General features: G+C 49.7%; 1 protein-coding gene across 1 annotated transcript in view; it reads right to left on the bottom strand.

Annotated features, from left to right (window-relative positions):
- The window catches only part of cep112 (centrosomal protein 112), a gene marked incomplete at its 3' end in the record, with an annotated part of 151,957 nt that overhangs the window by 134,337 nt on the left and 3,224 nt on the right, over positions 1–14,396 (bottom strand). The window contains 2 exon segments of the mRNA XM_084174618.1: positions 3,923–4,003; positions 10,417–10,504. Coding sequence (XP_084030744.1) covers positions 3,923–4,003; positions 10,417–10,504 — 169 coding nt within the window.

The following is a 14,396-nucleotide window of genomic DNA, read 5'->3' as shown; positions in this document are numbered from 1 at the left end:
TTAACACACAGTTAGTTTCTTCCCTCAACTCTGACTGTTTACAGAAAGGGAATACCTCGGCCACTTCAAGGCATTGTGTGTGTGCAGCTCAGCTAGGCCCATTTCCGCTTGGCTCCTCTTTCTGCCAGAGTCAGCCCTTTTGTCAACCCCGTTACTCTGTAAGCTATCCGTGACGTGTCTATCGGCCCAGGGAGACAGATGTGTATACACACTCCCTCACCAAACACGCCCGCTCTGTCCCCTTTGATTACACAGGGAAGAAAAAACACAATGCGTCTAAAGACTGAAGAGATGGCTAACAGGAATGACAACTTAGACGTCAGCCCACCTTAGAGTGTGTTAAGACACAAGTGGACTGACTGACATGGCTATGGAGTAAAACCATCAATGGTTCTACTCTGTCAGGGGATTAAGCCGGGAGGACAAACTGTACTGTAGTGAGCCCACGGAGTCGGCGGTTTCATCTAATTTCATTCGCCTTCTCCTTTCCTCTTGTTGTGAGTGACCTCATTATTTCTCTATGAACTTCCCAGGCAGCTTCACACAGTGTGGATGACAGCTGCAAGGGAGCAGGCGGGATCACAGCCTTTTGAAACGGAGATAATCTTACTTTGTAGATGACAACAACTGACAGAAAGAGAGAGAGTAAAGAGTACTATAGCTAAGCCTCAAAGGGGAGGGGCGAAGGATGGGAGTATAGTGTGTGTTTGTGTGTGTGTGTGTGTGTGTGTGTGTGTGTGTATTCGTGTTTTCTCTTTGGTGTAAAGGTTCAAGTTGGTGAGCTCATTCACTACTCCTAAATGAAAGGGGGACTGAGGCATGTTTGATGGCCCTGAGCTGGAGACCTAACTGGTCTGAACTAAATGACATGTCAGTAAGACATAGTGGACATCCAGTATAGCAGGATAGTCCAGAATGACCAATCATTCAATACTAAACAGGTAGTGGCAGAACAAACCTCTGCCCTCTGAGCATAGAGCTGGTGCAGAGAGGAACTTTTGTTTTACCCCTGACACCCAGTTCAGCAAATCATGTTTATAAATGAAAGTTATTATAAAGTCTTACCAACATTTTTGATTGAATATTTAAAGTGGGCCCACACTTACCTCCCTATCTGTGGAGCTGAACGGCCCACATCCAACTCTGACCATGGGAGGCCCACATGCCAAGGCTTGCAGGGCAGGGCCAGGCCAGACATTGGTGGTGAAACAAACTGGTGCTAGACTAAGCTAAAGTGTGTGTTTGCTTGTGATGTCTGCCCAGCACTGGCACTGCATCCTGTCTGTGGCATTCTCCCTGACAAGGACAGATGGATGAGGTGGCCGCAGACAGAGGAGAGAAGAAAGAAGAGAAGAGAGGAGAGAAGAAGAGCCACTCCACATCAAGGACCTACCGCTCAAGCCAAACAAACACACGTTGTGATGCATCACTTCCTAACGTTGACCCAACGTTGGGCAACAGGTCTGTGAGGTAGACAGGGACAATAGAGCAAAGATAGGACTATGATGAGCAATAGTGCGGTTGGGGTTCAAAATATTTAGCCACATGTTGTGTTCTCTCCTAAAGGGGAGAGGGAGAAACCTGGCTAGGCGTCTAGATGGATCTGAGGTACGGACATTTCAAAGAGAATACCAGAAAAGGTGAGACAAAGCAGGACCAGACACAAAGAGTAACAGGAGAGAATTACATTGAGGCAGCAGACAGCTGGTAGTTTCAGCCACTGCAACCAAACATCCCTCTCTAAACTCTGTCTATGTTCCACAGTGCAGAGAGCACAGCCATACATCTTAACTCTGTCTATGTTCCACAGTGCAGAGAGCACAGCCACACATCTTAACTCTGTCTATGTTCCACAGTGTAGGGAGCACAGCCACACATCTAAACTCTGTCTATGTTCCACAGTGTAGGGAGCACAGCCACACAGCTTAACTCTGTCTATGTTCCACAGTGCAGAGAGCACAGTCACACAGCTTAACTCTGTCTATGTTCCACAGTGCAGAGAGCACAGACACCTGTTGATCTATTATAGATGATGCTGGTGGTAGTGGAGGCTAGGGGAGCGTTGCCAAGCACATCGCCTCTTATCATTATCACTAGCGCAACACAGAGCAGAGCAGAGCAAAGCAGAGCAAGGCTTCATGTCCCCGTCTGATACAGGGAGAGAGCGAGATAATCATCAGCTTCATCAAAAAAGAGAGAGAACCGTACAGGTGGAGGGGGAGAGAGAGAGAGGAGGAGAGAGAGAGAGAGGGAGAGAGAAATAATAAATAAATAAATAAGGGATTGAAAGACATCAGTGTACTGCTCATCTCTCCCAGGTCCAGGACTCTCCAGACACAGGAGATAAGACAGGAGCACATCTAAAGACTTTCAATCTCCCTCTCCTACTACCTCTCTCCTCATCATCCTCCTCCTCCTTCTCCTCTAGCCCTCATCTCACTGCTCTCTGACTGTATCCCTGTGGTTTGATAGACACTGCAGCTGTGTAGGTGCTAGTCAGTATTTGTGGGTCAGTGTGACAGGCAACGTGTAGTGTACTGGGCAAGGGGTACTCTCTCATCCAATGGTGGTATATTTCATATAACCAGCATGGAACTGGCTGTGACTGCAATATGCTTCTCAGGCCTCTAGGGGTCCCCCTCTGCTTCAAATAAGCAGGAATTGCTGCGGGGACTTGCTTCCATCCATTCCATCGTGCACTGATGTTGGGCGATTAGGCCTGGCTCGCAGTCAGCGTTCCAATTCATCCCAAAGGTGTTCGATGGGGTTGAGGTCAGGGCTCTGTGCAAGCCAGTCAAGTTCTTCTACACCGATCTCGACAAACCATTTCTGTATGGACCTCGCTTTGTGCACTGGGCATTGTCATGCTAAAACAGGAAAGGGCCTTCCCCAAACTGTTGCCACAAAGTTGGAAGCACAGAATCGTCTAGAATGTTATTGTCTATAAGATTTCCCTTCACTGGAACTAAGGGGCCTAGCCCGAACCATGAAAAACCTCCCTAGACCATTATTCCTCCTCCACCAAACTTTACAGTTGGCACTATGCAATCGGGCAGGTAGCGTTCTCCTGGCATCCGCCAAACCCAGATTTGTCCGTCGGACTGCCAGATGGTCAAGTGTGATTCATCACTCCAGAGAACGCGTTTCCACTGCTCCAGAGTCCAATGGCGGCTAGCTTTACACCACTCCAGCCGACGCTTGGCATTGATCTTAGGCTTGGCTGCTCGGCCATGGAAACCCATTTCATGAAACTCCCGACGCACAGTTCTTGTGCTGACGTTGCTTCCAGAGACAGTTTGGAACTCGGTAGTGAGTGTTGCAAGCACTGTGAGCACCGTTCTGTGAGTTCCTACCACTTCCCAGCTGAGCCGTTGTTGCTCCTAGACTTTTCCACTTCACAATAACAGCACTTACAGTTGACCAGGGCAGCTCTAGCAGGGCAGACATTTGATGAACTGACTAGTAGGAAAGGTGGCATCCTATGTCACTGAGCTCTTCAGTACGGGCCATTTGACTGCCATGTTTGTCTATAGAGATTGCATGGCTGTGTGCCTGATTTTATACACCTGTTAGCAACGGGTGTGGGTGAATTAGCCATAGCCACTAATTTGAAGGGGTGTCCACATACTTTTGTATATATAGCACAAGAGGTTGTAATGGCTGGAGCGGAATAGGTGGAATGGTCTTAAATACACCAAACACATGGTTTCCATGTGTTTGATGCCATTTCATTTGCTCTGTTCCAGCCATTTTTATGAACCGTCCTCCCCTCAGCAGCCTCCACTGATATATAGTGTATGTTATGCAGCACAAACATGCTTATCTGACTAGAATTATGGAATCACGTTGGCTCTATTCATGGCATTTCTATCTGCCACGTTCAACAACGTTTGGCTACTAAACGTGGCCCTGGCAGACATACCCCCAGGTTCCAGCTGTTGAGGCGAGCCTCCAGGTCACTGTCGTCAGGAGACGGCACCACTGGCTTCCTGTGGCCATCCACCTAGGGACCAAAAAGAATAGGTGATACTGAGTGAGGGACAACAAGTGCACATACTGTTTAGTAGGGTGTGTTGTCTTCTTAACAGCCACCCCCACCCAACTGCTTCTCCAACCCTTCTTTACTATACTCTCCTCCCCTCCCTGTCTTTCTCCCCCCTCCTCTCTCCTTTCCTCCATTCTCCTACCTTACTCTCCTCTTCCCCTCCTCTTCCCCTCCTCTTCCCCTCCCTCTCCTCTTCCCCTCCCTCTCCCCTTCCCCTCCCTCCCTCTCCTCTTCCCCTCCCTCTCCTCTTCCCCTACCTCTCCTCCCCACACCAGATGTTTGGCCGTTCCAGACCATTTCCGTCCCCGTCCTGTCCCCCTGCAGTCTAAATTCCAGTCCAGGGGTCACAACGCTCTCCCCTCTGTTGTTTTGCTCAGTCTTTTGTTACAGGGCGTCCCAGTCCTGAAACGCTGTTATATAATGTGAACATTACACGAACGTTGTGTGAATATTACACAAACATTTCCAGGGTGCTGCTGTTGATTCAGGATCAGGTGTTATGAACATTTTGTATATACGTTATAATGTGAACATTTCCAGGGTGCTGTTGTTTTAGGGTCAGGTTTTACCTGGGGTTGGGGCTTGGCGAGAGTGAAATATCTAAGAAAGATAAATATCTAATACATTTGAGAAGTGTAGTCATTTTTTAAACCCGATTGAAATCAGGTGGAGTGGACCTCTCCCTCTCTCTTTGTCTCTCATAACAGAACTAGGCACAGTGCAAAGTTAACACCTCGTATTACACAGACAAATGATGGAGAAGAAATACCAGGCTGATTAAAATGGTCATAGTCCTGATTCATCGCCTGTAAATGTCACCCACAGTGTTTATTGTTATTGATATTGAGGTATGCCAAGTAGTGTCACGTACGGTGAGTGTAATGTCATACTCTCTGTACCGCAGCCATTCAACCTACTGAGTGGAAATACTATCAATGGTATGATATTGACACGGTTTCGGCCGAGGCTGCCTCTCTCCCTTGTTCGGGCAGGTTTCGGCGTTCGTCGTCTCCGGAATTCTAGCTGCCACCGCTGTTTGTTTCTTGTTCGTTTGCTTTGGTCTGTTTGTTTTTCACACCTGTTTCTGTTTTGGCGTAATTAGTGTCCTATAAGTTTCTCGTTGTGTTTGTCTAGTGTTGTGTGTAATTGATTTTCCGTCAGTTGTGTGTATTGCTCGGTTGAGCTTCTCTCCATTATACTGGAGTATTTTCCGCACCTGTTTGTGCGTGGTACTATTTGGTCGCACCTGTTTTGTGCGCGGTTACTATTTTGTCGCACCTGTTTGTGCGCAGTTTCTTTTCGCCTTTGTGCGTAATTGTTGCCTCCGGGCAAAGTTTCCTTTTGCCTTGGTTTGGCCTAATACAAGCCTTTGGGAATATCGTTCTGAGTCCTGCGTTTGATTCCACTATACACCTACCGCACGCCTGACAGAATTACACACCATCAATGGAATCAGCAGGAGCCGAAGCAGCTCAGACGAGACTGGAGGCCCAGGTTCGGGACCAACGAGAGCAGATCCAGCAGATGGGGACCGCCCTGCAGGAGGTGATTTCCACCATCCGAGGCTGGGGTACGCCTCCACCACCTCCCTCCCTGCCAGCACCATCGGCCAGCCCACTTATTCCAGCGCCGGAACCTCGAGGAGTCCGACTGTCTCTCCCGAGGGCCTACGACGGGACCGCGGCTGGGTGTCAGGGATTTCTACTCCAGGTGGAGTTATACCTGGCCACAGTGCACCCGGCCCCTTCGGGGCATGAGAGCGTGTCCGCCCTGATCTCCTGCCTGGCCGGTAAAGCGTTGGAGTGGGCCAACGCGGAGTGGAGGAAGATCGACGCCACGACGATTACATACGACGAGTTCTCCCGCCGCTTCAGGGCGGTGTTTGACCATCCCCCGGAGGGGAAAGCGGCGGGGGAGCGTCTGGTCTTCCTCCGGCAGGGGAGGAGGAGTGCCCAGGAATTCGCTCTTGAATTCCGTACTCTAGCGGCAGATGCAGGGTGGAATGATCGGGCCCTCATCGATTTATACAGATGTAGCCTGCGAGAGGACGTCCGTCGGGAGCTTGCTTGTAGGGACACCAGCCTCACTTTCGACCAGCTGGTCGACATGTCCATCAGGCTGGATCACCTGCTGGCTACCCGCGGACGTCCTGCGGAGGGTCCGTCCATTTCACCCTCCAGCGCCTCCGAGCCGTGTCCTATGGAGCTCGGGGGCGCTGGCGCTAGAGAGAGGAGGGGTCGGCAGGCTAGGGGGTCCATCCACTGCACCAACTGTGGTCGGGGAGGACACACCGCGGCTAGGTGCTGGGGATGGCCTCCTAGGGGAGATGACGACAGGTCCCGCACTGGGGATTCCCTCCAGGTGAGTAGGCGCCCCACTCACCCAGAGCTCACTGTTGCCCATTTTTGTATACCTGTCAGTTTTCCACAGGTAGCACCTCATTCCCAGCATAAGGCGCTGGTAGATTCAGGCGCGGCTGGGAATTTTATTGATAAAAAGTTTTGTTTAGCGTTAGGGATTCCCCTTACTCCTGTTGATGTTCCTTTCCCCGTTCATGCCCTAGATAGTCGTCCGTTGGGTACGGGCTTGATCAGGGAGGTCACAGCGCCACTTAGGATGTGTGCGCAGGGGGATCATCAGGAGATGATCCAGCTGGTCCTGATTGATTCTCCTGCGTATCCGGTGGTGCTGGGCATGCCCTGGTTGAGTACCCATAACCCAGCGATTTCGTGGCAGGAGAGGGCTCTGATGGAGTGGTCTGCTCAGTGTGGGGGTAGATGTTTGGGCGTTTCCGTAGGGGCTACCTCGGTGGAGAGTCCAAACCAGGTGCCCGCATTGCCCGTTCCACCTGAATATGGGGATTTGGCTATTGCGTTTAGTAAGGCGAGGGCGACGCGGTTGCCACCCCATAGGCAGGGGGATTGTGCGATAGACCTCCAGGCAGGAGCTGCGCTCCCACGGAGCCATATGTATCCTCTGTCTCAGGAGGAGAAGAAAGCTATGGAGATTTACATAGACGAATCTCTGAGACAAGGATACATACGGCCTTCCACTTCCCCTGCGTCCTCAAGTTTCTTTTTCGTGAAGAAAAAGGATGGTGGTTTGCGTCCGTGCATCGATTACCGTGGTCTCAATCAGATTACGGTGAAGTATAGTTATCCACTCCCGCTGATTGCGACCATGACTGAGTCGTTGCATGGGGCGCGTTTCTTCACGAAATTAGATCTCAGGAGCGCGTACAACTTGGTGCGCATCAGGGAGGGTGATGAATGGAAAACAGCCTTTAGTACCACCTCGGGCCATTACGAGTATCTGGTCATGCCATACGGGTTGATGAACGCTCCGTCAGTTTTCCAATCCTTCGTGGATGAGATCTTCAGGGACATGCAGGGGCAGGGAGTGGTGGTGTACATTGATGACATTCTCGTGTACTCGCCTACCCGTGTCGAGCATGTGGCCCTGGTGCGAAGAGTGTTGCGGAGGCTGGTGGAGCACGACCTGTATGCGAAGGCAGAGAAGTGTCTGTTTTTCCAGGAGTCGGTCTCCTTTTTGGGTTATCAGTTGTCTGCGTCAGGGGTGAAGATGGAGGTCGACCGGGTGTCGGCCGTGCGTAATTGGCAAACACCAACTACTGTGAAGGAGGTGCAGCAGTTTTGGGGTTTGCAAATTACTACAGGAGGTTTATCCGGGGTTTTGGACAGGTGGCAGCTCCCATCACGTCTCTGTTGAAGGGGGGTCCGGTGCGTCTGCAGTGGTCGGCCGAGGCGGACAGGGCGTTTGGGAGGCTGAAGGACCTGTTTACCTCGGCCCCGGTGCTGGCGCATCCGGATCCCTCTTTGCCGTTCCAGGTAGAGGTGGACGCGTCGGAGGCCGGCTTAGGAGCCGTGCTTTCACAACGGTCTGGCGCGCCACCTAAACTCTGCCCCTGTGCTTTTTATTCCAAGAAGCTCAGTCCGGCGGAGCGGAACTATGACGTAGGGGACAGGGAGCTGTTAGCCGTGGTACAGGCTCTAAAGGTGTGGAGGCACTGGCTTGAGGGGGCTCAACACCCTTTCCTCATTTTGACGGACCACCGTAACCTGGAGTACATCCGGGCGGCGAGGAGGCTGAACCCTCGCCAGGCAAGATGGAGTATGTTCTTGACCAGGTTTACTTTTAAGATCACGTACATCCCTGGGTCACAGAATGGCAAGGCAGATGCGCTGTCTCGGCGGTATGACACGGAGGAGAGGTCCGTGGAGCCCACTCCCATACTGCCTGAGTCGTGTCTGGTGGCACCGGTAGTGTGGGAGGTCGATTCTGAACTCGAGCGGGCGTTACGCACCGACCCTAGTCCACCACAGTGTCCGGAGGGTCGGAAGTACGTTCCGCTCGAGGTTCGGGATCGATTGATCTATTGGGCTCACACGTCACCCTCCTCTGGACATCCGGGTATCGGCCGGACAGTGCACTGTCTTAGTGCCAAGTACTGGTGGCCCACGTTGGCAAGGGATGTGAGGGTTTATGTTTCCTCCTGCTCGGTGTGCGCCCAGTGTAAGGCGCCTAGACATCTACCTAGGGGTAAGTTGCTACCCCTGCCCGTTCCACAACGACCATGGTCCCACCTCTCAGTGGACTTTATAACAGACCTTCCCCTCTCCCAAGGGAATACTACCATCCTGGTCGTTGTGGACCGGTTCTCTAAGGCCTGTCGTTTGCTCCCCATGCCGGGTCTTCCTACTGCCCTACAAACTGCCGAGGCACTGTTTACCCATGTGTTCCGGCACTACGGGGTACCCGAGGACATTGTGGCTGATCGGGGTCCCCAATTCACCTCCAGAGTCTGGAGAGCGTTTATGGAGCGGTTGGGGGTCTCGGTGAGCCTCACCTCGGGTTACCACCCGGAGAGTAATGGGCAGGTGGAACGCGTAAACCAGGATGTGGGTAGGTTTCTCAGAACATACTGCCGGGACCGGCCGGAGGAGTGGTCAAGGTACGTTCCCTGGGCCGAGATGGCCCAGAATTCCCTACGCCATTCCTCCACTAACCTAACTCCATTTCAATGTGTGTTAGGTTACCAGCCGGTTCTGGCACCCTGGCAGCAGAGCCAGATCGAGGCTCCTGCGGTGGATGAGTGGGCGCGGCGCTCGGAGGAGACTTGGAACGCTGCACACGTCCACCTGCAGCGGGCCCTCCGACGTCAGAAGGCGAGCGCTGATCTCCACCGCAGTGAGGCACCGGTGTACGCACCTGGTGATCGAGTCTGGCTCTCTACCAGAAACCTGCCCCTCCGCCTGCCCTGTCGGAAACTGGGTCGGCGGTTTGTAGGGCCATTTAAAGTCCTGAGAAGGTTGAACGAGGTATGTTATAGGTTAATGTTACCTGTGGAGTATAAGTGTATTAACCCCTCGTTCCATGTGTCCCTTCTCAGGCCGGTGGTAGCGGGCCCACTCCAAGAAGATGAGATCTTGGAGACTCCTCCGCCCCCGTTGGACATCGAGGGGGCACCGGCGTACTCCGTGAGATCCATCTTGGATTCGAGACGTCGGATGGGGGGTCTCCAGTATCTAGTGGAGTGGGAGGGGTACGGCCCGGAGGAGCGGTGTTGGGTGCCGAGGAGAGACGTTTTGGACCCGTCGCTCCTGACGGAATTCCATCGGGGGCATCCGACGCGCCCTGCACCGCGTCCTCCTGGTCGTCCCCGAGGCCGGAGTCGGCGCACGTCTGGAGCCGCGCGTCAAGGGGGGGGTACTGTCACGGTTTCGGACGAGGCTGCCTCTCTCCCTTGTTCGGGCAGGTTTCGGCGTTCGTCGTCTCCGGAATTCTAGCTGCCACCGCTGTTTGTTTCTTGTTCGTTTGCTTTGGTCTGTTTGTTTTTCACACCTGTTTCTGTTTTGGCGTAATTAGTGTCCTATAAGTTTCTCGTTGTGTTTGTCTAGTGTTGTGTGTAATTGATTTTCCGTCAGTTGTGTGTATTGCTCGGTTGAGCTTCTCTCCATTATACTGGAGTATTTTCCGCACCTGTTTGTGCGTGGTACTATTTGGTCGCACCTGTTTTGTGCGCGGTTACTATTTTGTCGCACCTGTTTGTGCGCAGTTTCTTTTCGCCTTCGTGCGTAATTGTTGCCTCCGGGCAAAGTTTCCTTTTGCCTTGGTTTGGCCTAATACAAGCCTTTGGGAATATCGTTCTGAGTCCTGCGTTTGATTCCACTATACACCTACCGCACGCCTGACAGATATGATGGAGAATGTCATTACAGAATAGAATATGTCCTGCCTGAAATGTAAGACTCTGTAATTACAAACTCCCTAACTAAGATAAAATAGACTAAATGTAAATGAGTTGCCAAATAGTGACAAGAAGAGACAGAGGGTTATAGAGTGCTGCTGACCCCTTTGTTGTGGTCTTCGGAAGAGCGTTTGACTGGGCTGGAGGCCAGGGGCCGAGATGGAGACTTCTCCTCATATAGCCGTCTTCTCCTGGAGAGAGAGGGAGGGAGAAAGAGATAAAAGAGAACGTGAGAAAGAGAGGGAGGGAGAGGGAGATATATAGAAAGAGGGAGGGAGAAACAAAGAGATAGATGAGAGAGAGATTTACATTAGGAAAGATTGAAGAGAACAACTAAATGCAAAGATCTGAGTGTCCATGTATCACTGGTTATATTACAGGCAATAGCTTCACTCAATCACTGGCTTACATTATGTCTATCAATATAATGTGTAACTCATCAAATGTGAGTCATGCTGTACAGATGTAGGATCTTTATACTTTGACCTGTATTGTCGCAGCAAAATAATACTGCAGCAACATGATTTGAACGTTTAGTCCATAATGTTGCTTGATCGGTGGTTAGGATATTAGCTGGTTAGGCTATTTCCTGCGGTGCAGTAAAATTCTGAGCAACAAAAGAGTGATCAAATTAAGATCCTACATCTGTACTTGGCTCATTTCTGATGCAGCTATGCTTTTAGCTCAACGTTTTACTCTCTTCAACAAACTAACACCCTTGCCTCTCGCACTTGACTTTTTCCTACTAGCACTGGCTTTGCAGATAGCTACTTTATTGAGGAAAAATGTACTTACTATGACTGAGATGTGGTTGTCTCACCTAGCTATCTTAAGATGAATGAACTGTAAATCACTCTATATAAGTGTATGCTAAATGACTAAAATGTTCTATCAAAAACATCCACATGAACCATTTCACCCAACAGTGTGTGTGTGTTGCCTGTTCAAGAGGATAAAACGTTACAGAAAGTTCAAATAGAAATGTATTGTACAGATGACTGACACAATTCCCTTTTTTATTGTACAAGACAAACGAAGTCTAGTCATTACTAGTAATGGCGGGGGGGAATCAATACATTAGAGTATCGCAATATAATTTTTTGACAATATTATTTCTAGGTAGTTAACTTTGGCTAGCTCTAGTCAGCTGTACCTGTGCCAAAACTGGTATTTATTCTCTAGCTTGCTATCAATCTTATTATTTAAATGGTGAGCCAACATTTTCAGCACTTTTATTTCCATGACTGATCAACACTCGCTTTTACATGGCTCTCTCTTGTTCCCCTGCAGCAGACAAGGTGAGCAATATGTTTGGAACATCGAATCGCAATACATAGAATCGTGAGAATCGCAATACATATCGTATCAGCACCTAAGTATCGTGATATTGTATTGTGAGGTCCCTGGCAAGTCCCAGTCCTATTCATTACATTTCTATACACCCCAGCAGCCAGTGAGAGAGAGAGGACAACAATGGGAACCTTTGCTGACTCTGACAGAATCAGGGCACTGAGGGCAGTGTAACAGTGTTTCCCAACTCCAGTCCTCCAGTACCCCCAACAGCACGCATTTTTGACCTGTATGGGGCATAAGAGGGAGATAGAGAAGGTGGACCAGTGAAATTCAGCATCAGAGCCAGGAGGGGGAGCTCTCTATGCATCTACATTCTGTTATAAAGTGAGCGAGACTGAAGGATACAAAACTGGTATGTTCTCAATTACAGTGTCGGTTGAGGTCAAACTTATCATCATGAAAGCATATTTTGTATCCTTTGTGTGTCTCCCTACCAGCTGTTAAAGCAGCCTACGTGAAAACTAACAGGCACTCTTTCTTCCCCTCAAGTATGCACACACACACAGAGCCGTGAAAGGCAGACCGGGGGCCAAGCGAGCAATGCAATGTCGGGCCTCAAAGTCAACAGGTGGATGAGGATAATTGAATCAGATGTGCCTGGAGTCTGAGGCCCAGAGATCAAAGCTGTGCCAGCCAGGCAGGTCGGGGCTAGGGGAGAGAGAGGGGAAGTGTGTGTCTCTGCTGCTGCAGCCAGTCTTATTAAAAAAGCCTGACATCTATACGCTTCATCCATGACCTCCAGGTGCAGGGGCCAGAGGCCCCAGGTCTCACCCTCAGGCACCCCAAGGAAGGTAGACCGACCCTGGGGCACAAACAAGACGTGGACCCCTTAACTCAACCACCTGGAGGCAAGGTCAACGGAGAGACTCTTGCCTTGGAGGGAAACACCTGAGGCGGCTAAACAGGTCGTTCATGAAGGCTGTTTGATGTCTGCTGCTGCAAGGACAATGTTACTGTCACACTTGGCGAGGGAGAGGGAGAGGTTAAGGGTTCTCATGTGTGGAACTCAGATGATAGACAGAAGTCAGAGTGAGTAAAACAGAAAGCAGAAAAAACAAAAGAGAGGAGAGAGAGAGAGCAACGGAAGGGATTCACATAAGAAACATATAGGGGTTAATAAATATGCTGCTAACCACCACCACACATTCATCCTTCCACCTTTGCCTGTTTGCTATGAGGGGCGAAAGACCAGAAATTCCCCTCATCTTTAGTAACGAACGCAACACTTCCACACATGCCGAGTCAACATGAGATTTGTTTCAAGATTCAGCTCCCCCAACACATACACACACTTCGCCTCTCTCCCCCTTCTCTCAGAGCTCTCCAAGGCACGCCACAGACAACAAACAATGTGTCAAGACAGTCATGGCATGTTTAAGGCCTGATCCATAAGTGACATGTGAGTACCAGGAGTTGGCACGTAGGCTACACACCAGAGCCTCTGAGGATGATCTCTTAACCTGGATCAGCTTGCTATCCCCATTCCTTTCACACAGAAACAACTAGACTTTATCAGTTGAGAACAGAGGTACAGAACCATCAGGGTTCTGCAGGTGAGTATCGCCATCCTGTGGCCAAATCTGGAACTTACTCACTCCAGTCAAATATAGTGTCTCTCTCCTAGCCAGTTTAACACAGAGTTTCTAAACCCAGATGTCCAACATCACGATACTTCCGAGATTTTAAGAAGGTGTTCCTAATGTTTGGTATACTCAGTGTAGAACAGGATTGCCGATATAGAACAGGATTGCCGATATAGAACAGGATTGCCAATATAGAACAGGATTGCCGATATAGAACAGGATTGCCGATATAGAACAGGATTGCCGATATAGAACAGGATTGCCGATATAGAACAGGATTGCTGCTATAGAACAGGATTGCTGCTATAGAACAGGATTGCCGATATAGAACAGGATTGCCGATATAGAACAGGATTGCCGATATAGAACAGGATTGCTGCTATAGAACAGGATTGCCGATATAGAACAGGATTGCCGATATAGAACAGGATTTCTGATAAAGCCTAACCTGCAAGCACCCCAAAGTTAAATGACTACTTCACTTATCAGGTGTTAGGACATGAATTACGGCTGTTTTGAGAGTTAAAAAAACACCCCATCACCTGATTAATGGCATGAGGCAGAGATCGAAAGATCAAACATCGCAAAGAGTCAAATTAGGTCCCTAGAGTCTAATCTAAATGGGAGAGTCACATTAAAGAGCCTGGGTACTAAGTCATTTTCTCCATCAGGCCTTAGCCTGATCTATACGCTCTTTAAATGCTCTTATCCCAATCAGACACTAGTCAGACAAAAAAATCCAGCTCTTCAATACAGCCAGTGTACTTAGGCTAATTGAGGTTACCGTTAGGCATGCTTGTGTAACTGGTCGGATTTGTAACGAGGACATCTCATACGTCATGCCAACGGCTTTTCAAAATCAAACTTATGTGTATCTTTAAAGTGACTATACACATAGGGACACAAACAGAACCACAATCAATCTAACTGAGCTGAATGGTTCTTTGGCTCAAGATGCCACTGAATTTTCCAGTGCAAGCAACTAGTCGTCCCGTTCAACACATCCTTAATAATATTTTCCAAGAACCAGTCACCACTGTCCCTACATCAACCTTGGCCCAGATTTTTAAAAAGTAGATTCAACAAAGCATTAAAGGTCTCCCCCTTCCCACTGGGCACAAACATCATTTCAACGTCTAGTTTTGAT

The sequence above is a fragment of the Coregonus lavaretus genome, assembly GCF_964263955.1.
Source record: "Coregonus lavaretus genome assembly, chromosome: 2".
Lineage (NCBI taxonomy): Eukaryota > Metazoa > Chordata > Actinopteri > Salmoniformes > Salmonidae > Coregonus > Coregonus lavaretus.
This window is presented reverse-complemented; position numbering and strand designations above follow the sequence as displayed.